This window comes from Phascolarctos cinereus, unplaced genomic scaffold (assembly GCF_003287225.1).
Source record: "Phascolarctos cinereus isolate Bilbo 61053 unplaced genomic scaffold, phaCin_HiC Scaffold_726;HRSCAF=1367, whole genome shotgun sequence".
NCBI lineage: Eukaryota > Metazoa > Chordata > Mammalia > Diprotodontia > Phascolarctidae > Phascolarctos > Phascolarctos cinereus.
In genome coordinates this window covers 316,629,725-316,652,462 of record NW_027556098.1, presented here as the reverse complement: position 1 = coordinate 316,652,462, position 22,738 = coordinate 316,629,725, and the positions used below count along the sequence as shown (strand labels likewise).

Below are 22,738 nucleotides of genomic sequence, written 5' to 3'. Positions count from 1 at the left end.
ACAGTTCCTGGCACGTAACATGCACTATATAAGCGTTAGCTTAAGTCTAATTTGTCCTTAAGGCTCCTTCTAGCTCTGATGTTCTCTGGTTCTGCCACTTATTTCTACTGCCCAGGACAGTCTCGAGGGGATTTAACCTGATTTCTAACCCTCCCCTCTGTACCAGGGAATGCTAACATGCAACCCTCAACCCATCAACTAAAGCCCCCTTTGCCAAACCCCTGCAGAACAAAGACCACAAGAAACTGCTCACTGAAAAAAAAAAAACCACATTTTATTGCAAAACACATTTGATCGCAAAAATCTTACAAACAGACCCTTGCTTTGGCAGATACAAGGGCTAATTTTCTCCCCACCCCTTCCCCCCACCCCAACTTTGAAAAAGACTCCTTTTGAGAAAATAAAGCTGTGCGGACCACGTGGGCACATGCCGCACAAAAATTCCTTCCCCTCCCGTCTCCTTGCTCTCCGGCCTGTCCTCCCACCGGCCCGGAGGGTCACAGTGCAACATTGGGGCCCCAGCCCCAGGGGGCAATGGGAGGAGGGGCCAAAAGCAGGTGTAGGTGTGGGGTGTGACAGGGTGGAAAATACTGCCTTGGGGAGTCAGAGGCCCTGAACCAGAATCCCAGCCCTGCTGCTACTGCCTCTCCCTCTCTAAGTCTCAGTAAAAATGAGAGTGTTTTACCAGATGGCTTCTAGGGTCTTTTCCAGGTGCAATGGTCCATTACCCTATGAATGCGTTTGGGAAGGGTGCTGTTCTTTGGCACTCTCTATTCTTGATACAGCAAATTACTCAGTATCTGGGTCATAGAATATGGCTTTGGGAATGTGACAAGCCATGGGGGTCTGGTCCCTGCTCATGGCTATATGGGATTTCCCTGGTGGTGGTCTCTAACACAGAAGAACCGAGGCAGCCTGGTAGAGATGAGATTTGGGTTCTAATTTGCCACTAATTCACCACGTAGTTAGTAGTAGGCAAGCCTCTTTCTGGGCCTCAGTTTCCTCATCTAGATAATGGGGGAGGTGTAGACTAGCTGGTATCTAAGGTCCCTTCCGGCTCAGAGAGAGACACAGAAATGACTATTGGTAACAGCATGCCAAGTAAGGATGGAATGGACTCTAGATGGGACAGCCAGGGGACCTGGGGAGGGGGGGAGGTCTGTGGGGGATGTTTCTCAGCCCACTTTCAGAGAACCCGGGGGCACTCCGACAAGAAGGAAGCACCAGAAGGCTCTCCCCAGGGGAATGTGAGGGGGTATCAAAACCCACCTCTCTCAGACTCCCAGCCCAAACCCCAGAGGACCTATCATCCACCCACCCCCCCTCAGCAGCACGCCCCTAATATCCGGAGGGACGGTCCAGGGCACTGGAAAAACCAGCCCCCTTTCCTGAAACTCCAGGGAACAGTGGAGAGGTGAGGTCCACCACCTGAATCTAGAGGCCCCTGCCTTGATACTACCACCACTGCTGAGCCTCAGTCCTAGCCTTGGCCCTGACCCAGCCCCAGCTGGCCAAAATAGCACCCGTTGAGTTCTGCCCCCCCATCTGCCCCCCCCTTCCCTACCCCCGTTCAAGGGCCTTAAAGCTCATCACGCATCTTGTCACCCTTGGGCCGGACCAGGCGGCCAATGAAGAGCAGGGAGCCGCTCTGGGCATCCTTGACTAGGAAGATGAAGGGATGGTCAGCATAGAAGAGCTTGGGACTCCGCAGCTCCTCACGCCCGTAGATGTCCTGGTCAAAGGGATTGCCATCTGTGTCCCACTCAAAGGCTGTGGCATGGAAGACACTCGCCAGGTACAGGTCTTTCTTGCCCGACATTCTAGACAGGTCTGCCTTGTTCTTGTCAATGGCCTCCGTCAGGCCCAGGCCGGCCAGATGTTTCTGTAATAAGGATGATGACCAGTTAGGGATATGGTCTTAATCTGGGGTCGATGAACTTATTCTTTTAATATTTTATTAACTATATATCAATATAATTGGTTTCCTTTCTAATTCCAATATACCTTATTTTATACATTTAAAAAGATGGTTCTGAGATGTCTAAGAAGTCTTCACCAGATGGCTGCCAATGGGTCCTTATCACAAAAGAGGTTAGGAACCTCTGAGTTAGGGGCCTGAGCAGTAGAGTATAAAGAGCCTCAGCATCTAGTTGGAAGGATCAGGGTTCAAATCCTGCTTCTGACATTTAACTACCTGTGTGATTCCAGGCCACCTCTCTACAGTTCAGTCTCCTTCTCTATAAAATAAGGATCTTCTACCAGGCTGCCTGCCTGCACAGGACCATTTTAAGAAGAGTACTTAGAAAGCCTTAGGTCACTACAGAAAAGGGAGTTTTCAGGGAGAGGCAGCTATGGTATAATTAAAAAAAAAAAGCAATGCCCACTCAGAGACCTGGTTCCACCTGGATCTCATGACCTAGATCAGAGGGGTCAAACACATGGCCCACAACATTCCCAAGGGCAAATCAGACCAGATTTAAATATTTTGGAAATATTCAACCAAATAAATGAATTAATAAAAACTATAAATATATAATAATATAATATACACTAAACATATAAATATATGTTTTCAAAGTTAGCACACAGCCTGCAGGGATCTTTACATATGTCTGGGGGCTCCTGCTTCTATTCATTTGACATCATTGAACTAGATTATCTGAGGCTCCTTGAGTGGGAGGTTGGGGGAGGGGAAAAACAAGCATTTATGAAGCGTCTACCATGACCTACCACGTGCCTGGCACTGTGCTAAGCACTTTACAAATAAGATCTCATTTGATCTTCACAACAACTCTGCAAAGTTATCTGAGGCCGGATTTGAACTCAGGAAAATGAGTCTCTAGGACTCTAGGCCTAGAGCTCCGTGCACTATGGAGCCACCTACCTGTCCTGAAATGTTAGCAAACATCAGGCACCTGCCAGTCACTGGGGATACAAAGACAAAAACCACAACAATCCCTGGCTTCAAGGAACTCTTCTTCTACTGAGAAGAGGGGAAAGAGGGGCTTCATGCTTGGGGTAAAGAACTGAACTAGAGGGGCAGCTAGGTGGCTCCGGCCTTGGAGTCAGGAGGACCTGAGTTCAAATCCAGTCTCAGACCAGACACTTGACACTTGCTAGCTGTGTGACCCTGGGCAAGTCACTTAACTCCAATTGCCTCGCAAAAAAAAAAAAGGGCTAGACCAAGGGTGGGGAACCTGCGGCCTCTAGGCCACATGTGGTCTTTTGACCGAGTCTAAGGTTTATAGAACAAATCCTTTTATTAAGGGGATTTGTTCTGTGAAGGTTGGATTCAGTCAAAGGATTGCGCTTGAGGATCTAGAGGGCCAAACGTGGCATCAAGGCCACAGATTCCCCACCCCTGGACGAGATGGTCTGAGAACCTTTCCAGCTCTGACATTCTGACAATTATTGAGAAGATTAATAAGTTCACTTTCCTCAAAGGAAAAAAACAAAGGTCTGCCATCTACCAAATAAGCCTTAGCAGCACTGTGGGGTAAGAAAGAACTGGAAATCAAATGGTTCCCCATCCACCGAGTCCAGGCTGGAAAAACTTGGGTAGATGAATGTCATGGATTGCTAATGTGTGGCACAAAAACCCAAACAAACCTGATAACTAGATTTGGGGGAATTGGAAGAAATATATAAAGAGTTGTGTGAACAGATACTGAGCAAAATAAGCAGAACCCACAGAACCATGTATAAAATGCCTGCAACAACTACAATGAGATCCTTAGAAGGAACTCTGAATAGTGGAAAAACCAATGAAAAGTCCCAGAAAGGAGATAATGAAACATGCCCCCTCCTTCTCAGCAGAGAGGTGGAGGACTACTGGAACAGAACATTGCACAGTCACATTTAGAATACGGGCTAGATACGGTTGCCTCATTGTCTTCATTTGTCACAAGATTCACTCTGGAGGGGGTAGGAGTGAAATGATTGTGATGTACACATAGAAGGATCATTAATACATATTTTTGGTGAGCTCACTTCCACACATGTATGTTCACCTGTATTTATGCCATCCAATCTGCCTGGCAAAAATCCTACATGGCCCCCCAGATCCAGATCAAAACTCAAGCTTCCTTCCTGGAAGCCTTTATAGCTACTCCCAAGTCAACAAAAGGCCCGTTCAGCAGGACCACAGTGGGGCTGCGTCTTTGGGGGAAAAAGAGAATGGCGAGCTTAATGGGCTATAAGAGCATTTTTGAATGTTTGTATTGGGTTCATATGTGCATAAGATGCATTTCCTGGTGACAGAGCATGTTCCTCCATCTGCCTCCTCAAGTGGACTGAGAGCTTCCCAGGCGGCCCACTGGTTTCCCTCCACCAGGACACAGCCAAGGTGTTGTCTCCCCCGCCAGAATGTAAGCCCCTTGAGGGCAGGAACGGTTTTTAGCCTTTCTTTGTATCCCCATGCTTGGCACAGTGCCTGGCACACAGTAAGTGTTTAATAAATGCATGATGATGATGATGATGATGATGATGATGATGATGATGACGACAACAGGGCACTATAAAGGACTGCATGTGGCAGATCTCTAAAGCAGAACAAGGGATTAACAAAGGTCACAATATCCTGGAGAGACAGAGCCGAAAGGAACCCTAATCACGGTTCACATTCCTAGAGACCCTGAAAGGTCTGAAGTACCTTCCTTTACAGAGACAAGCAGTGAAATAATACTATCCTGCTTTTACAGAGGGAGAAACTGAGGCCCAGAGAGACAAGATGACTTGCACCCAAAGTCATATAACTTGTAAGCGAGGTGGAGTTTGAACCCCAATTTACTGACTCATGGCCCAGTACTATTACAGCTTCCTATATGGAAAGGAAACTTCAAAGACAGGCTGTCAAAACTGGAAAAACACTAACTACCACCACCAAACCAATATTAAAGACCAGGTTAGTGAACTGTTGCTCACAATAGGGAGGGTCAGACACCAAACATTCCCAAGTCCACACTGCAGAACCAGGACTGGATGTGATCTGACTCATAGCTCTAAGGTGCTCACTGCCAAGCTGGAAGGTTAGAAAACAGGACCAGAGACAAAAGTACCCAGAGACTTCCTTGATCCAGTTCCAAAAAGGAAGGACCTCCCACCTCAGGAAGCTTACAGGACTCAGGGAGACTTGGGCCCAGGGCGCGATGCCCAAGCACTGAAAGGCTTCCCTGACCAATCCTTCCCACTTTCTGCCCCCCTACCCCTGCCCCTTAGCTCAGGGCTCCCTCCAGCTGAATCTGCTCCTTACCTGGAGGTCATGGGTCACCTCCACGACTCCCTTGGGCAGGGAGATGGCCACAGCCCTCTTCTTCATCTTGCCCAGCCAGGTCTTAAGCTGCTCCTTGGTCAGGAGCTTTTCCAACCTTTCCAGGGGCTCCACATGGTGGGGCATAATGATAATGAGGCTTGAGAGTTTATGGGCCAAGGGCATCTCAACCATTTGGAGTTTTTCTGTCTCATCATCATAGTAGTTGTAGAGACCTGGATGGCACAGGACATGGGCTAAGGAGACTGGACAGACTGGGAGTTCAAGGCCAAGGCCAAGGCCTAGCGCCCCTCCTTTTCCCTCCCCTCCCCACTCCACCCTCACCACACTCCCCAGCTAGGCACCAACCTACCTGTGCGGTGCATCATGGGCACGCCTACTGTGTAGGAGCGGGTCACCATGAAACCTCGATTGTCAACCATCTTATGGTGGAATTTCTCATCCCAGTGGGCTGCAGAAAGGCGGGAGGGAAGTGAGCCATGCCTCAAACCTCAAACACTGCCTTTCCTATCATACCTTAAGATCACAAGCTTTGCTTTAGGACTAGCTACCTTAAAGATCACCCGGTCCAACCCACAGTTAGGCAGAGGAAACTATGGCCCAGGTCAGGGAAGGGACTGACCTAAGGTCACACAGTGAGTCAGAAGCAGAGCACTTAATATGTACTCCATGTTTACCTCTTATTCACCTATAAGGGGAGAACTTTATCTTAGTAAGCAAAATTCACATATTCCCCAGTAGCCAGCGTAATGTTCTGTATATAGTAGGTGCAACATAATTGCTTTAGGAAGCAGCTAGGTAAGCACAGTGTTGGATCAGGAGTTAGGAAGACTGGAATTCTGCCTCAGACACTCTCTAGCTGTATGACCCTAGGCACGTCCCTTCACCACTTTCTGCCTCAGTGTCCTCATTTGTAAAATGTAGATAATAGCACCTACCCTCCAAAGGTTGTTTTAAGGATCAAATTAAATAAACAATTGCTTTTCAAACCTTAAGGCACTCTATAAATGCTGTTTGTTGAACGAATCAGAGTGAGCCAGGATAGAACCAGGTCTCCTGACCCCTCCTATCCACCTTCCAGGTGACAGTCTATACCCCAAGATCCCTTCTGGCTACAACCCCCTGTGTCCTGAGGTCCCTCCCAGCCACCCTGCTCACGCTTGAAAACATGGCGTTGACGATGAGGGCACCATCGGTCTTCTCCACGTCCTCGGTGACCGCGGGCAGCTTGCCGTCCGTCGTCTGCGAAGCCCACTCGTTGATGGACTGCAGGGCGCTCCGCTTGTCTCGGAAGTTGATCTTGGAGTGCTCGTAATTGTAGTGTTTCCTGCTGCTCTGAACGAAGTCATCGGCAAAGCTGACTGAGCTGGGCCCGTAGAGGCGGTTGCCCAGCTTCCATGTCACGTTGCGGGCCGTGGAGTTGCTGACGGATGCGAGCAGCTCAGCCAGGCCGGCGTGCACATCATCGTCACGGAGCTTGTCGGCACTCAGCACCGCCTTGGCCTGAGAAGCTGTGGCGCCTTCCCGCCCAGAGACACCAGTCCCAGGGACGAAGCCACGACCACGGGGGACAGCAAGATGTTCTCCACCCCCTTGTCCTGGGCCATGGCACGGTAGAGGTTGAAGGCCAGGTTGGCACTCCGCTCAGCCAACGTGGTCGCCTTCTCACTCAGCTTTGCCTCCCCTGCCTTCCCCGCCGCTGGCTTCTTGACTTCAGCCGCCCTGGCCGCTGCCAGGAGGCAGAGGGTGCTGATGAGCTGGGTGGCCCACATGGCTGTTGGAGGACTAAGGCCCTGGGCTAGCCGCTACGAACCTGTGGGTGAGAAACAGAGAGGGAACAGGGTGAAAGAGGGCTTTGCTTCCTTCAACACATTCACCTCGACATCTAGCAAGCAGCTGAGCGCTAATACCAATATGGAAGCTTCCTTCCTCCCTGTCTGTGGCATGAGTTTTCTTCACCACCAGCCAATCAAGCAAGCAGCCATCCTACAAAGGATCACAATCACCACATTACAAGCGCCTCAGAGTAGGAGCTGCCATTTGCTTTTCTTGCTATCCTCAACCTTAGCAAAGTACCAGGCACATGGTAGGTAAATGTTTATTGGACGACATAGTAGGTGCTTAATAAATGCTTACTGACTGACAAATGAGGAGCTAAGACTTGAAAAGGGAAGGTCACACAGCCTGGTCTTCTGACTCCAAACTTTACCCTCTTTCTGCTACCTCAAGATCTTCACAAATATTTTACAATCTTTTAGGGGTGTGATGGGAGAAGAAAGGAATAGGCATTTATATGGTGCTAAGCACTTTCCATATATTATCTCATTTGATCCTGTTACTATCCCTACAAGGAAACTTAGGGAGGTTAAGTGACTTGCCCAGGGTCACACAGCTTTAAGTGTCTGAGGCCAGATTTGAATCTTCCTTACTCCAGGCTTAGCACTCTATCCACTTTGCCACCTGACCTATGCCATAATTTGATGTGCCCGTGAGCCAGGACCAATGGCTGATGATTTTATACAAGCTAACCACCATTATCCCATGGCGGGATGGCCTAAGAGGCAAAAGGTAGTGTCTAGTATATAGTAGGAGCTTAATAAATGAATGGAATTGGAAAAACTGGAGGAAAGTCATTTATTTGGAAAATATGTTGTTTTTCATTCATGCCACATTGATGCTCCATGTCACCCAATTACCTGGCAGGCTAGGTACAAATGAAAAGCAATATGGTAGAATAACAATGATGATAACAATAGTAATAATAATAATGATAGTTAACATGTATATCACTAGGCACTATGCTAAGCAATTTACAATGTGATAATCATCCCATTGTACTGTGGTAGAATACAAAGAGTATTCGTCAAAGGGCCTGGTGCTGGAATCCCCATGACAGGCAAGTCACTTTCCCTTTCATTTCTGGGTAAAAGAAATAATAATAAAATAATAATAGACCCTAAAGGTCCCTTCCAGCTCTAAAACTTATGGGCTAATGTCACAGGAAAAATTCTTGCTGCGGTACAGGAGTTAAAATAGACTTCTGCTGGCCCTTACAGGTCTGAGACTACATGGAGTTCAAGTCTTACCTTTAGGACGCTAACCCTAAGTAAGCACTAGGCCCCAGTTGGCCCACTATATGGGAAGTACATGGTGCCAACCAACCGACCAGCTGCTCCCTGGGGACAGACAAAAAGTCTCCTTGGCCTTCACAGTAGAGAGTGATTTAATCAGGGACCTTTCTCTGGGTGGAATGCAGCCAGTCTTGTACGCAGAGTGAGCAAAATGCACAGCTTGCATTTCACTGGTAGGGGGTGGAGAGGTGGGTAAGAGCCTTTAAAATTAGGCTGGAAAAACGATTGCAGCCACCACCACTTCACCACACTCAATCCTACCCCCAGCCTGGGGCCCAGGGATCATTCTTCACATACCACTGGGGGTCAGGCAGAGGGAGGTTAATGAGTCACCCACTAGTTCACTGATTAAATAAGGCAGACTGGCCTGGGAGGAGAGACAGAAGATCTGTGCTTCTCTCCCTGCTCAGCTAAGAACTCACTGGGTGAGCCTGAGCAAAAACCCTTCTCCTCCTGAGGCTCCTTTTTCTAGGTGTGTTGGAACTAGATAATCTCTAAGGAGCCTTTCTGGTCCCTGCTTTTCTCATCTTCTTCCAGGCCTGAGAGCTAACATTTTCTTTTCACACAAAGGCCCCACAAGCAAATAGGCCGATCTCTGCCGGTGGAAGGGAAAGGAAGGGCTTCCTCTGAGATCATGGGCAGGATGCAGAAAACCCTGGGGCTTCCCTAAGAGCCTTCCCCCTTCAATCTCTCTTCTCAGGGAAGCCCAGCTGAGCTCAGATACCAGCCTACTCCCCACTCATCTCCAGGCCCCATCCCTGTCCATGCCCCAGACAGTGGAGCTTGGGAACCTTCCTGATAGACTGTGACCAGAGACAGGAGCTGTCAGATAGATCATTTCCAAATCACTCCCCCTTCTCTAATCTCAGCTTTACTCTTCCCTGATTCATTGCTGCATGAGTTGGTCCAAGGCCACAACAATTTCAGGCAGAAATTCCTCAACTGGAAAAGGAATTGTTTTGAAGTCCATCCAGAACTGACATTCTGATTAAAGGATTCAGGTCTTAAGAGATGGGAGGTAGGGGGAGGGGGATGGAAAATCAGTCAAGAAGCATGGATTTCATGTTAAGGGTCATTGTGGGAGACCAAGAAAGAAATTTAGGATACTGGAAGGGAGAAAGCACCTATTGGTTCACCAGATCATTTTGCAGAATAACACATTTATGTGCCACTTGCATGGGGGGAAAAAAACGGTGTCTGATGGAAACTGGGAAGGTAGGGTGCTCTGGGGGAAAAGTGGGCTGGATTTGGAGTAAGAAGTCCTGGGTTCAAATCCTAGCTCTGCTACTTACTGCCTTGGCAGAGTAGCAAGTCACTCAGCCTCTCTGGGCCTCAGTTTCCTCATTTGTCAAATGAAGGAGTGGGCCTACATGACCTCTAAGGCCCTTTCCAGTTCCAAATCGGTGATCTATCAACTAGGGGAAATAGAGCTTTGGGCACTTGGTATTGCTGGGATGGGAGAAGTGAGAAGGAGCAAAGCTGAGCTATTTATAGGAAGAAAGACTCCTCTACCGATACTTACAAGTGTGTAAGTCCCTTAACTCAGTTTCCTCAACTGTAAAATGGGGGTAATAACAGAACCTATCTCTCAGAAGCTGTAAGGATTTAATAAGATAATAACTGTGAAGTGCTTAGCATGGTGCTTGGCACAGAGCAGGCACTTAATAGCTGTTTTCTCCTTCCTTCCTCTCTTCACAGACATAAGTCACAACTATGAAAAGACTGAAGAGAGTTCAGGGCTATACAAATTTAAGACCTCATGACTAATTCAACAGGATTAAATGCCCAATGAGGATGTAGTTGCGTTCCTTCTGTTTCATCCCCAGAAAGCTGATCCCTCTGGGCCCAAACAAGGATGGGTACCAGTCAGTCAAAGCCTCCTCTCTACTCTGGGGAGATAAAGTCAGTATTCTGAATGCTTGGGATGGAGCAAAAGCCCTTGGCTTGATCAGACAAAGAGAAAGAGGGGCACCTGGAATGAATCAGACCTCCAAGGGCCAAAGGATTTCACTTGTATTTTAGCTAACAAGCCTAGGAACCACCAACCTCCGCCCCCATTCCCCAACCCTGCCACGTAGGCAGCTCAGATCACTACGCCCAACCATCCCACAACCTCAAATGACAGGAGGTCGATTTTTCATGTGTGAGCTTCAAATGATAGGCCTGAAGCCTCCCCATCCCAGCCAGCTGCCTGCCCTCAGGGATGGAGGGGAGGAGGAGAGGGTGGTGTGTGGAGAGAGATGACGTGGCAAGGAGGAAGACTGAATTCCTGAGATTCTCCACCAGGGGCTGCCGTGGCAGAGCTGGGGGAAGGGAGCTTGTGGTGGGATTCAGGGAGGGAAGAGACAGACTTCTAGGCATCCAGGGATACAGCCATAGGCCCAAGCCACAGATTTGGAATGAGGAGCCACAGACTCAGCCCCTAGGTCTCATTTCCTTGCTCTAGGCCTGTTGTTTTTTTCACCACAGCAAAAATAAGTGGGTTGGACTATATCATATATCAGTTCTTGACCTGGGATCCATAAAACTGTTGTTAAGGTATTTTGACAACTATATTTCAGTATAATTGTTCTCCTCTGTCATCATCTGCATTTTGTTTCATGCATTTAAAAACATGACTCTGAGAAGGTATTCATAGGCCTGCTCAGACTGCCCGAAGGGCCCATGAGACAAAAAAGGTTAAGGAGCCCTGAGATGAGATGAGATCTAAGACCCCTTCCAGCATCCACATTCTAGGATTCTATGAAACAAACTCAAAAGCAGAGGAGTGGGGGTTTGGGTGGTAGAGGGAAAGTGGAAGAAAGACAGGTGGAAAGAAGCCAGTACCCCCCTCTCCGCTGCTGCTAGAGACAGAGAAAACAGCTGCCCTCCACACATGTCTCCACAAGCAGACCAAGGCTTGCTTCCCGGGCCAATCACCCAGCTGCAGAACGAGGTAATTTATAGCTCACAGGCTCTCTTCCCTATAGGGAAGAAAAAAACCAGTTTGAAAAAACAAGCCCATGCTTTGCAGACAGGCCTGGGTTTCATCCTGACCTGTAACTGGGCCTTGGGAAGCAAAAGAGGTAGGGGTGGGGGAGGGAAGAGGAAAGGGGCCCTGCCAGGGAGATATTCAACTTTCAGTGATCAGCAGGGCCAGGAAAAAGAGGAGGAGAGGAAGAGGCAGGGCACAGAAGAGAATTCAGACATTTGGAAAAAGTCAATTTCAATCAGAGGCCAAGATACCTTGAAAACTCTCTCAGAGGGAGGTCAGTGCTTGCTTTTTTCATTCTGAAAGAAAACAGACACATGAGGTAGAGCAGTTCACAGGATCTCGGGATGCTGGAGCTGGAAGGGCCCTTGGAAATCATCAAGCCCAACCCCTTTGTCTGGCAGATAAGGAAATTGGTCCTGAGACTGGTAAAGTTATTTGCTCAACATCTAACAGGTAATAAGAGAGGTGTGATTTGAACCCAGGTCCTCTGCTTTAAGATTTCTATTGGGAGGCAAGAAAATGTATGTATCTATCCCTTCCAACAATGAAGCCCCAACCCTTGTTTGTTTGTTCAAGTTGTTTAGTATGGTTTTGGGGGGAAGTGGTTTTTTTTCCCTTTCTTTCTTTCTTTCTTTTTAAGGAAGAGAGATTAAAGGAGGAAAAGGCTACTGGGGGGAAGGCAATCTAACTTCTGATACTATTCCCTCTCCAGATAAACGAATAGAAAGCAACCACAAAGCATGAAGGCAGGGTGAAGACCAAAAGTAGCCCTATTTTGGCAGGACCAGCTGAACAAAGGCCTAGCCAGAATCTCCCAGGGACCCAGGAGGGACCTTGGAAAGGGAGAGATGGGAGGGATGACTCCAGGCTGGGTGGAGCCAGAGGTGCAGAGGCACAGCTGAGCAGTCTGAACCTCCCCTCCCCCTTCCCCAATTTCCTCTCTAGCTCCTAACCAGAATCAGGACCACAGAAATAATAAAGGGGAAGGGACTCAGGAATCTAATCTCCAGCCCCTCTCTATTATCCTGGGTGTCCCTCAGATAATACAATGGCAGGGAGTCAAGAGACCTAGTTTCTAATCCCCATTTCATCCACCCTGAGGACCATGTGTGATATAGAGCAAATCAGTTCCTAGGGCCTCAGTTTCCCTCTTCATCAAACAGGGATAAAATACCTGCCCTGCCTACTCTACAGGGCTATTACAGGATGGGAAAAATAGTACCCCATTTTAATGACACGTTTAAGGTTTGCAAAAGATTTTACTACAGCACCCCGTAAAATAGGTAAAGCTGGGAGCAGTATCCCCATTAGACAGATGAAGAAATTGACACCCAAAGAAGTTTGATTTGCCCAGGAGCAGAGACTGACTCCAATCAGGCTTTCCTAACTCTGGGTCCTGACGTTTCCACTAAATCATGCTAATAATTGATGTAAAAACACTATTTTTGTTTAAAATGAGGGGTGGGGGCAATAAACAGAAAGGGACTGCTCTTCTCCTCAGTTTTAAGTAGCTAGTTTCTAAATTCTTTTATGCCCAGTCTTTCATAGGGATTCAGCTTCGGTAGGAAGGGAAAAGGGAAGGGACAGAGGTAGGAAAAGAAGATGGATCTGGGAAAGCCCCCTTCCTACAGCTTCCAGTATCTGCATAGCAGCTGCTATGAACTAAGTGATGCCCACAGCTCCCCAACAACCAGCCCCTAAGTTTCAAGAGAGATCCCACCCTTCTCCAGAAAAGCCCACTAAGGAAATGGAGGGCAGGAAGAATCAGATCCAGAAGCCCCCGAAGACAGGGAAACAGTCATCCGTGATAACATGCCCTATCCCTCTTGATTCCTGTAGATTAGGGGGTATCCTAAAAATAGGATTCTCCTATAGGTGGGGGGGTCTTCTCCCCTGTGTAGCATCCACCCTTAGGCGCGCGCGCGCGCACACACACACACACACACACACACACACACACACACACAAACCCCCCCTCCCCCCGCTGAACTCCCCTCTCTCTGGGAGCTGCTCCCTCTCTCCACACCCCCCAAGACAGGAAGGGATCTCAGGCCAGACGCTTCGGGGAAGCAAAGGAGAGTAGGGCGGTTCCAAACTCGGACAAGAGAGTCCCCAAAGACGTTTGGATTCAGGAGATGGGGGGGCGGGCAAGCTCCGTGCCCAGACCCACCATCTTTCTTCCTACCATTTGGATCCCCCTCCCCGTGGGCTTCTCCAGACCCCAGCTCCGGCCGTCTCTCTCCCCAACCCTCTAGCTAGCAGAAGCCCCTCCGACCCGGCCCGAACTCCCCCAGACGCTGTCTCCCGCTAGCTGGCACCGGGTCCTCCCCAGCCCGCGTCCCAAACCCTGCCAAAGGTGCCTGGACCCCGGGGAAAGACCGGGACCAACGCCAACGTTCGAATCCTCTCTCTGCAAGCTGCCGGGAGCCGGGAAGAGGGGCTCGGGGCAGGGGGATCATCGGGAGATCATCGAGGGGTGGGAAGGTCCCGCTCGGTGCCCGAGGAGGCTCGGCCTCTCTCTCCTAGCCACCCTCTCCCTCCTTGTCTGTTCCCCGGCTCCCCTCACCTGGACTTAGAGGGGCACAGATGAGGAGCCCTCCCCCCGCGCCTCTCAGGGCTGGGATCCGCTCAGCTCCGTCCCGGGACTGTCTCTCCGAGCGCACAGCCCCCGCGCCAGCCCTATATAAGAGGCCCCCGCCCCGGGCCGCAGAAACTTCTGGAAAGTTGGAAAAGCTCTTGGGATGGGGCGAGGGGGGGGACTCAAAGGGGGCGGCCCCCGACTAGGTCGCAAAAGAAAAAAAAGCCCTCCCCTTCGCTTGTCCCGCTCCCCCCACTCCTTCCCCCCATCCCCCCACTTCTCTTGGTCTTCCAGAGCCCCTGGGTCCTACTGCCCCTCAAATCAGGAGGAGTGGCTTGGACCGGATCCCCTACCCCCATCCCCTCTTATTCCTGAAACGTTAGCTAGGAAAGGGACTTCAGAGAACCTCTAGTCCATGGCTTTTCATTTCCTAGGGGCCCAAAGAGAGCGACAAGGTCACAGAATGGAGAGTCAAGATTAGAACCCAGATCTCCTGACTCTCAGGCTTGGATTCCACATCACGATAATTCTTCCCATTTGTTCTTTCCAAGGCCCAGTCCTTGATTTTATCCCGGGGAAGAAGGCAGGATTCAATCCATACCTGAAAATGTTTACCAAGCACCTACACAATTGACTAATTTCGTAGAATTACCTCGATGGAAGAGACTTCAGAAACCGTTAAATCCATGCAAAATGGGGAAACAAGGTGTCTGAGGGATTGTGACTCCTATGATTACACAAGCATGTATGCAGTGGGGGGATTTGAACCCACATCCTCTAACTTGAAATCAAGAATAATCTTCTTTTCTGTTTCTTTTTTTCTCTGTCCCTCCTTGCTTAATGCACGAGGGAGCCCTATCCTGTCACTGCCCCGTTTTGAGTCTGTCCTCAGGATTTAAGAATGTGGGAGGAGCAGATAAGACAGGAAAGAGATCTTTTACCATATCAGCCAGACAATCAACAAGCCTTTATTAATCATCTGAGTTCAAATTTGGCCTCTGACAGCTAACTGGTTGTGCGATCCTGGGCAAATCACTTAACTTTGTTTGCCTCCGTTTCCTCATCTGTAAAATGAACTGGAGAAGGAAATAGCAAACCACTCCAGTATTTCTGCCAAGAAAACCCCAAATGGGGTCATGAAGAGTAGAACATAACTGAAGTGACTGAACAAATATACCAAGCACTGAACCAAGTGCTGAAGAGACAAAGAAAGGTAAAAAAAAAAATGATCCTGCTCATGAAGTCTCACTGGGGAGACAACTTGCAAAGAACTATGGACAAACAAGCTATATGCAGGATAAATTGGAACTGATCCTGGAGGGAAGCATCTAAGATAAAGGAAGACTGGGAAAGGCTTCAGGCTTCTGGCAGAAGGTGGAACTTTAATTTTTTTTTTTGGTAGGCAATTGGGGTTAAGTGACTTGCCCAGGGTCACACAGCTAGTGTCAAGTGTTTGGTTTAAGGCTGGATTTGAACTCAGGTCCTCCTGACTTCAGAGCCACCTAGCTGCCCTGAGAAGGTGGAACTTCAGCTGAGACTTGAAGGACTCGGGGAAGCAGGGAAGTGGTTCCAGACATGAGGGACAGGCAATGAAAATGTGTGGAATCAGAAGATGGTGTGTCTTGTTTGAGGAACCTCAGGAAGAGTGTCACTGGATCACAGTACATGGAAGGAAGTGAGGTATAAGACTGGAAAGGTAGGAAGGAGCCAGGGTATGGAGGGCTTTAAAAGCCCAATGGAGGATTTTATATTGATTCTGGGGGTCACAGAGAGCCACTGGAGTTTATTGAATAAGGAGATTACTTGGTCCAGGTGATAGACCTGCATGGACCGCATTGGGGCGATAATTGTGGCAGGCAGACCAATTATAGTCTAGCTTGAGGTGGTGAGAGCATGTCCCATTGTCTTTGTAGTGTCAAAGAAGAGAAGGGGGCAACAAGAAAGGGGGCTAAGGTTGAAAAGACAGGTCTTGGCAACAATATAAGGCAGAAGAAACTGTTGCAGTGGAAATAGCCTGGATTTTCAGCAAACTTGTAACCTTGGCCAAGTCACTTGGTCTCTATAAATTTCAATTCTTCATCTGTATCATGAGATTAGATTAAATACCATCCAAATCCCTTCTAGCTCTAAATCTATGATCAAAAGATAGGGACTTGGGGCAGCTAGGTGGTGCAGCTGATAGAGCATGGGCCCTGAAGTCAGGAGGGCCTGAGTTCAAATCCGGCCTCAGACCAAACACTTGACACTTATCAGCTGTGTGACCCTGGGCAAGTCACTTAACCCCAACTGCCTAGAAAAAAAAAGAGAGGGACTTGGGGCAGCTGGTGGCCCAGTGGATAGAGCAGTGACTCTGAAGTCAGAAGGACCTGAGTTCAAATGTGGCCTCAGACATTTACTAGCTGTGTGACCCTGGGTGAGTCATTTAACCCTGATTGCTTCCTCCCCCTAAAAAAAAATACAAAAGAGAGGGACTCATAACAAGACTGATAAGGGCTCAGAAAAATAAAAAATCATAATAGACTGGAATTATCAAGGAAAGCCTAGTATTGAATGTCCTGTCTTTGCTGTTATCAGTCTTCCCCTGAGTTCTGCCCGTTCAAGCCTATTTATCTGCCCCACCACATCAAGCCCTCTATCTATAGGTCCACACAACACTTAACTCAGATTTCCTAACCCAAGCCTCCAGTCCCCAGCAATGCCTCCCCACACCACCCCAGATTTCCTTCCCCTCCTTCCCTCTATTTCTCCAAGCTCTTTTCTTCTGAAGCTCCAGGGTTAGTGAAATTTCACTTGATTAAAGTTTCTATGTTCCAGCCAAACTAACTCCCTAGCCATTCCCCATACTCTATCTTCTACCTCCATGACTTTGCACAGGCTGTCCCCTATGCCTAAATGCTCTCCCTCCTTATACTGGCATTAGAATCCTTAGAATCCTTCACTGGGGCTTTAAGGCTCACCAAATGTTAGCATTTTCTCCCCACCCCACCCCCATTATTTTGCATATACTTTGCATGTAATTATCTGTTCACTGTGGTATACTGATCCTTGAGGCTTGGGACAGTTTTTTGTCTTTGCCATCCCCAGTGGCCCAGCATCTGTCTGGAATATAGAAAGAGCATTCATCATCATCATCATCATCATCATCATCATCATCGTCATCATCATGACCACCACCATCCAGAGTGGATATGGTACTTTGTTTGCAAAAGCAAAGCACTTTACATATGTTACCTCATTTGATCTTTACAAGCCTATGAGATACTTCTCAGAAACCCTATATAATATAATATTAACCTTAAGGGAGGGAACATTCTTCCAGCTTTCCTCCTCTACCAAATAAATTTATTTCTAAAACTTAAAAAAAAATCCTATGAGTTAGATGCAATTATTATCCTAGGGGCCAGCAAGGTGGCTGAGTGCAAGGGAAGGGGGGTAGGGAAGGGAGGGAGGGAGAAAAATGTGGAACCCCAAATCTTACAAAATGAATGTTGAAAACTATCTTTACACACAATTGTAAAAAATAAAATACTATTAAGAAAAAATAAAGCAGCGTGTTATTTCTCCCCCCTTCCCCCAGCTCGGCAACATCGGCAAGCATGCCCTTTATCCAAATCATTGATGCCAGTTTTAAACAGCACAGAGCCAAGCTTGGACCTTTGGCACACTTCCCTAGAGATCTCTCCAAGGTGGACATAAACCATTTGGATCTGGCCTTTCCGCTAGTTTCTAAACCATCTCACTGTTCCAGCCCATGTCTCTCCTTCTTATCTATAACAATAGCGTAATAAGTTTTGTGAAATGATTTGCTAAGATCTAAGTAAAGTATAGCTACAGTATTTCCAGTCCAGTAAATCTTATCAAAAAATAAAATCAGGGTGGCGTGGCATGATTTGTCCTTGATGATGCCATCTGGCTTTTTTTGATCACTGTTCACTTTTTTTTAAGGTTATTAAGGTTTTACAGTTAAGGTTTAAGTCAGTCAACAAGCATTGATTAAACGTTTATTATGTGCCAGGCATTGTGATAAGTGCTGGAAATACCCCCCCCCAAAAAAAAAGGAAAAGAAAAAGAAAGAGAGAGAGAGAGAGAGAGAGAGAGAGAGAGAGAGAGAGAGAGAGAGAGAGAGAGAGAGAGAGAGAGAAAGAAAGAAAGAAAGAAAGAAAGAAAGAAAGAAAGAAAGAAAGAAAGAAAGAAAGAAAGAAAGAAAGAAAGAAAGAAAGAAAGAAAAGAAAAGAAAAGACAGTCCCTGGCCTCTAGGAGCTTATGTTCTAATAGGGAAGACAACACATAAAAGAAGCTGATGAGTGGGAAGTAGAGGAAAGGAACTTGTCATGGGGCAAGCAGGGAGAAGGAAGTCCAGAGTCAAGAGTAGAGACTTGGAATAAAGAGCCAATATGGTTAGCCTGGTGGACCTTTCTAAAAGCAGAGGATCCAGGAGGAAATACCAATCAGAGGGAAGGGTTACAGTAGCAGAGGACTCTTCCAGGGTGAGATGTTCACCAACTGCCTAGAAAATTGCCAGGAATCAAAGTCAATTTCACTGACCTGCATTTTGCAGACTTCATTCTCTTCTCTGACTTGAAAATCAGATTATTTCCTTTTCTTTGTAAATCAATCAGTTGATCAACATGCACTAACGAGTTCCAGGAGCTAGGCTAGGTCCTAGGGATACAGAATGGCCAAAATTATCCCTGCCCTCAAGGGGTTCCCATTCTAATGGGGGTAAGCATGTATATAAAAAAATATATACGAGATTCTTTCAATGTAGGTGGAAAGTAACTTTACTGGGAAGGGCTGTGGCAGCTAGGGGAGGGTAGGAGACCAGGACAGGCCTCCTGCCTTTAACCCAAGTCTTGAAGGGACTGTCTTTTCTTTCCTTTGTTTCTTTTTCTTTTCTTTTGAGGGGGGGATATTTCCAGCTCTTACCACAGTGCCTGAAGGAGACCAGGACAGGCCTCCTGCCTTTGGCCCAAGTCTTGAAGGGATCCTTAGAGGCAGAGGTGAGGACAGGGAGCACTCCAGGCCTGGAGGGTCCCCAGTGCAGAGGTGCAGAGCTGTGTGTGTGAGGGACATCAAGGGGGGCAGTACGGTTGAACCCCACCCTGCGGTGTGTGAAGGACAGTAATATGTCAGCAGAATGGAGGGGTAGGAAGGAGCCAGGCTGAGGGGCTTTAAAACGCAGTCCTTCGCTAGCTTTCCTTTCCTCAATGATCTTTCAGAGATCACTGACACTGCATCATACAATTAGCATGAATCCTCTGTCTTATGATATTCAGCAATCATGTCTGCCAAGTCCTTTCAGTAACCAAGGACTAACTCCTCTGAGCCCCATGATCTGACTTCTTCAAGGATAGCTCAGGGTTCTCTTGCCACATCCTTACTTGGGTTTGATTTCAACTCATTAGACATTTTGGTTCTGGGGTTTGGTTTTGGGGATTTTTTTTCCAGGCCAAATATTATTCTCTTTTGCCAAGAAAAGAGAAGCAAAATCAGAGTCAGGCAATTTTGCCTAAGTCAGGAAAGCCTGGGTTCAAATACTGCCTCAATCACTTACTAGCTCTGTGACAGTGGTCAAGTCATTTAGCCTGCCTGCCTCAGTTTCCTCATCTATAAAATGGGGGTGATAATAATAGCACTTACTTCCCAAGGTTGTTGTCAGGATCAAATGAGATAATAATTGTAAGGCACTTAGCACAGTGACTGGCACATAGGAGGTGCTATATAAATGTTAGCTATGATTATTAATAATTAACTATTACTATTATCTGTAAAATGGTAACAATAATAATAGCACCTACCTTAACAGGTTGTTTTGACATACTATATGTAAAGTGCTTTGCAAACCTTAAAGTATTACACAAAGTTAGCTATTGTTATGATTTTACTTACCCCGGGTAACAGTCTTATTTCTTCCTCAGTCCTCCTTTTTCACTAATATAATCACAATAAAAGAACAATTCACAAGAGTTTTGTTTTTGTTTTTGTCTTTAGCTTTCCTCACCAGTTCCATCTTGTTCAGCACTTACTTTCCCGATGCCGTTCTCACAAGGTAATCTTCAGCTTTTGTACCTTTCTCTGTTCCCTGCCCTTATTTTCATTATCTGTACGTATCTTTTTACAACCTAAGTTAATGAAAGAGTTCCCTACGTGCCCACAACATTCTCTTTAGACAATTCCGCTTTTCCCCCATCTTCAGAATTGTTTCTCTTTATGTCCTCAGAACTGACCCTTGACAGTTTACTCCTGGACCATTGAATTTTAGTCCAAAGGATCCTATCTTTTTTCCTGAAAGATTTGAAATCTTTCATCTTCTGAAATCTGTTTTCCCCAAATCTAAGATACCTGTCAAATTATGCCCAACTTTCCTCTCCTTGCGCATTATTAATTTTAAGATGTAATCACTTCCTGAGCAGAACCAGAACACTGTACACAGTAACAACAACATTATGGGATGATAACTATGATTGATAACTCTTCTCAGCAACACAATGATCCAAGACAATTCTAAAAGACTCCCGATGGAAAATGTTATCCACATCCAGAGAAAGAACTGTGGAGTCTGAATGCAGATCAGAGCATACTATTTTCACCTTTTGTGTGTGTGTGTTTTTATCTTTTTGGTCTGTTTCTTCTTTCACAGCATGACTAATAAGGAAATATGCTTTACGTGATTGCACTATATCAAATTGCTTATTGTCTTAAGGAGGAGGGAGGGGAAGGAGGGAGGGAAGAAAATTTGGAACTCGAAATTTTATAAAAATGAATATTAAAAATTGTTTTTACATGTAATTGGAAAAAATAAAATACCATTTAAAAAAAAAGATGTAAGCACTTTCCCACCACCAAGGTTTTCATCATTTCAGCAATCAGTTTCCCTTTATTAGTGAGAATCAGATTCTGAATAATTATTCCTCTCTTTTGTTTCACCACCTAGAATTATCATAAAGGCAAGCCAATAAATTATTTGCTACTCTGCTTTCAGAAGGGAGAGAGCTCCAGAAGTTGTCCAGATAATTGAACTCCCCCATCACTCCTATATTATGTCTCTTTTCTCACTAGGCTACCATCTGGACCGTTCCATCAGACTCCGGAAACCTCTTTATTTGAGATCATTTCACAACTTGCAAGTAGCCTTAGCCCTTGGAGCCCCTCCCTCTGATTGGCTGACTCTTCCCAGAATGTCCATTTAGAAAGGTCACCCAGGCCAGTCTTGATTTCTCTCCAGGTTTCAATCCAGCCTCCTCTATTATGCTTCATGACCAGGATCTTCTTTCCTTCTCCCCACCTCCCCACTCTCTTTTCAGCTTCCTTTTTTTTATATGCTGTCTTCCACCATAAGAATTTAAGGTCTTTGAGGGCAGGCATTTTTATCCCTAGCACTCAGCACACTGCCTGGCATATGGTAAGTGTTTAACAAATGCTTGTTTACTAACTGGGCCGGCCTTGCGATCTTTTTTTCCTAATCTTATCTAGTTCCATTTTCTGTTCAGGTGTCGGCAGCATACTTGATGACAATATTGTTTTTCTTTCTCCCACCACTGACCTTCATCCAAATGCTCCCCTTTTTAATATCCACAATTTTCTTGAACCCTATATGACAGCAGTTGCACTATTAGAATCCATTGTTGATCATTATATAACAACAGAAAGCTACCAAGAATTCAAAAATCCTTTTCAATGAATCTGAATTTTACTAAACACAATAGCATTTTCATATATTTGAAAGATAGCAATATCTATGTGCAAGTATCATTTATGCAATCTATTGAAGGTAGGTTTGCATACTTATTATAAGAACTCATTCCATGAACTAGACACCTTGCAATGATTCTATAATCCCCAGGCTAGAAAACTCAGGCTTGGAACAAAGAATGTCAGATCCAGAAGGGACCTTAAACATAGAATATTAAAGTAGAACCTTAGAACATAGAATATTAGAGTAGAAGGGAACCTTAGAACATAAAAAGTCGAGCTAGAATGAACCTCAGAGATTATCTAGTCCAACAGCTTCAATCTAGAAGGCTAGAGGGGAGGTATGATTTGCCCAAAGTCATCTGTTAAGTCAATAAATGGGTGGGATTCATTGATTTCAGTTCCCTTTTCTCTTTACCAAATGTACAGGAAAAATATGGGGCACTCTTAATTTGAGAGTTCCTTAGACTAACTCAAAATCCCATTCAGGCTATAACTTGGACAATAAATCCTAGAGAACTGCCTGAGATAGATTGAAGTTAGGTTACTTGCCCAGGGTCACACAGTCAGTAAGTGTCAGAAGCAGGATTTGAAGCCAGATATCCCTGACTGAGCTCAGAATTCTCTGAATTGTTACCTGCTCTCTCGCTATTGAACCACATGCAAAGCAACGCATATAAACAGTATAAATGTCATATGTAACACAAATATCATATATAATAGAAATTATATGAATATTATATATACTATAAATAATATTTCTATGTAATATAAATAAGTTACCCTAAATACAACTTTCATCATATCACTCCCCTGTTAAAGAACTTACAGTGATTTATTATGACCTATAATAGTCATCTCCAAATTTGGGGGCCTGTACCCTATCAATGGAAGGGGTAACCAGTGGCTCAGTGGAGGGAACACCAGGCCTGGAGTCAGGAAGACCTGAATTCAAATCCAGCCTCAGACACTTCCTAGCTCTGTGATGCTGAGCAAGTCATTTAACCCCTCATTGCTTGACAAAATGGATCCACTGGAGAAGGACATGGCAAACCACTCCAGTATCTTTGCCAAGAAAAACCCCAAATGGGGTC

General features: G+C 46.3%; 1 protein-coding gene across 1 annotated transcript; it reads right to left on the bottom strand.

Annotated features, from left to right (window-relative positions):
• Window positions 1-256: 256 nt before the first annotated feature.
• SERPINH1 (serpin family H member 1) lies at window positions 257-14,122 on the bottom strand. The gene is given in 6 exon segments (XM_020989540.2): window positions 257-1,882; window positions 5,252-5,484; window positions 5,622-5,720; window positions 6,430-6,786; window positions 6,789-7,082; window positions 13,941-14,122. Coding segments are annotated over 5 exon segments (1,245 nt in total). The 5' UTR covers window positions 7,042-7,082; window positions 13,941-14,122; the 3' UTR covers window positions 257-1,579.
• Window positions 14,123-22,738: the final 8,616 nt, after the last annotated feature.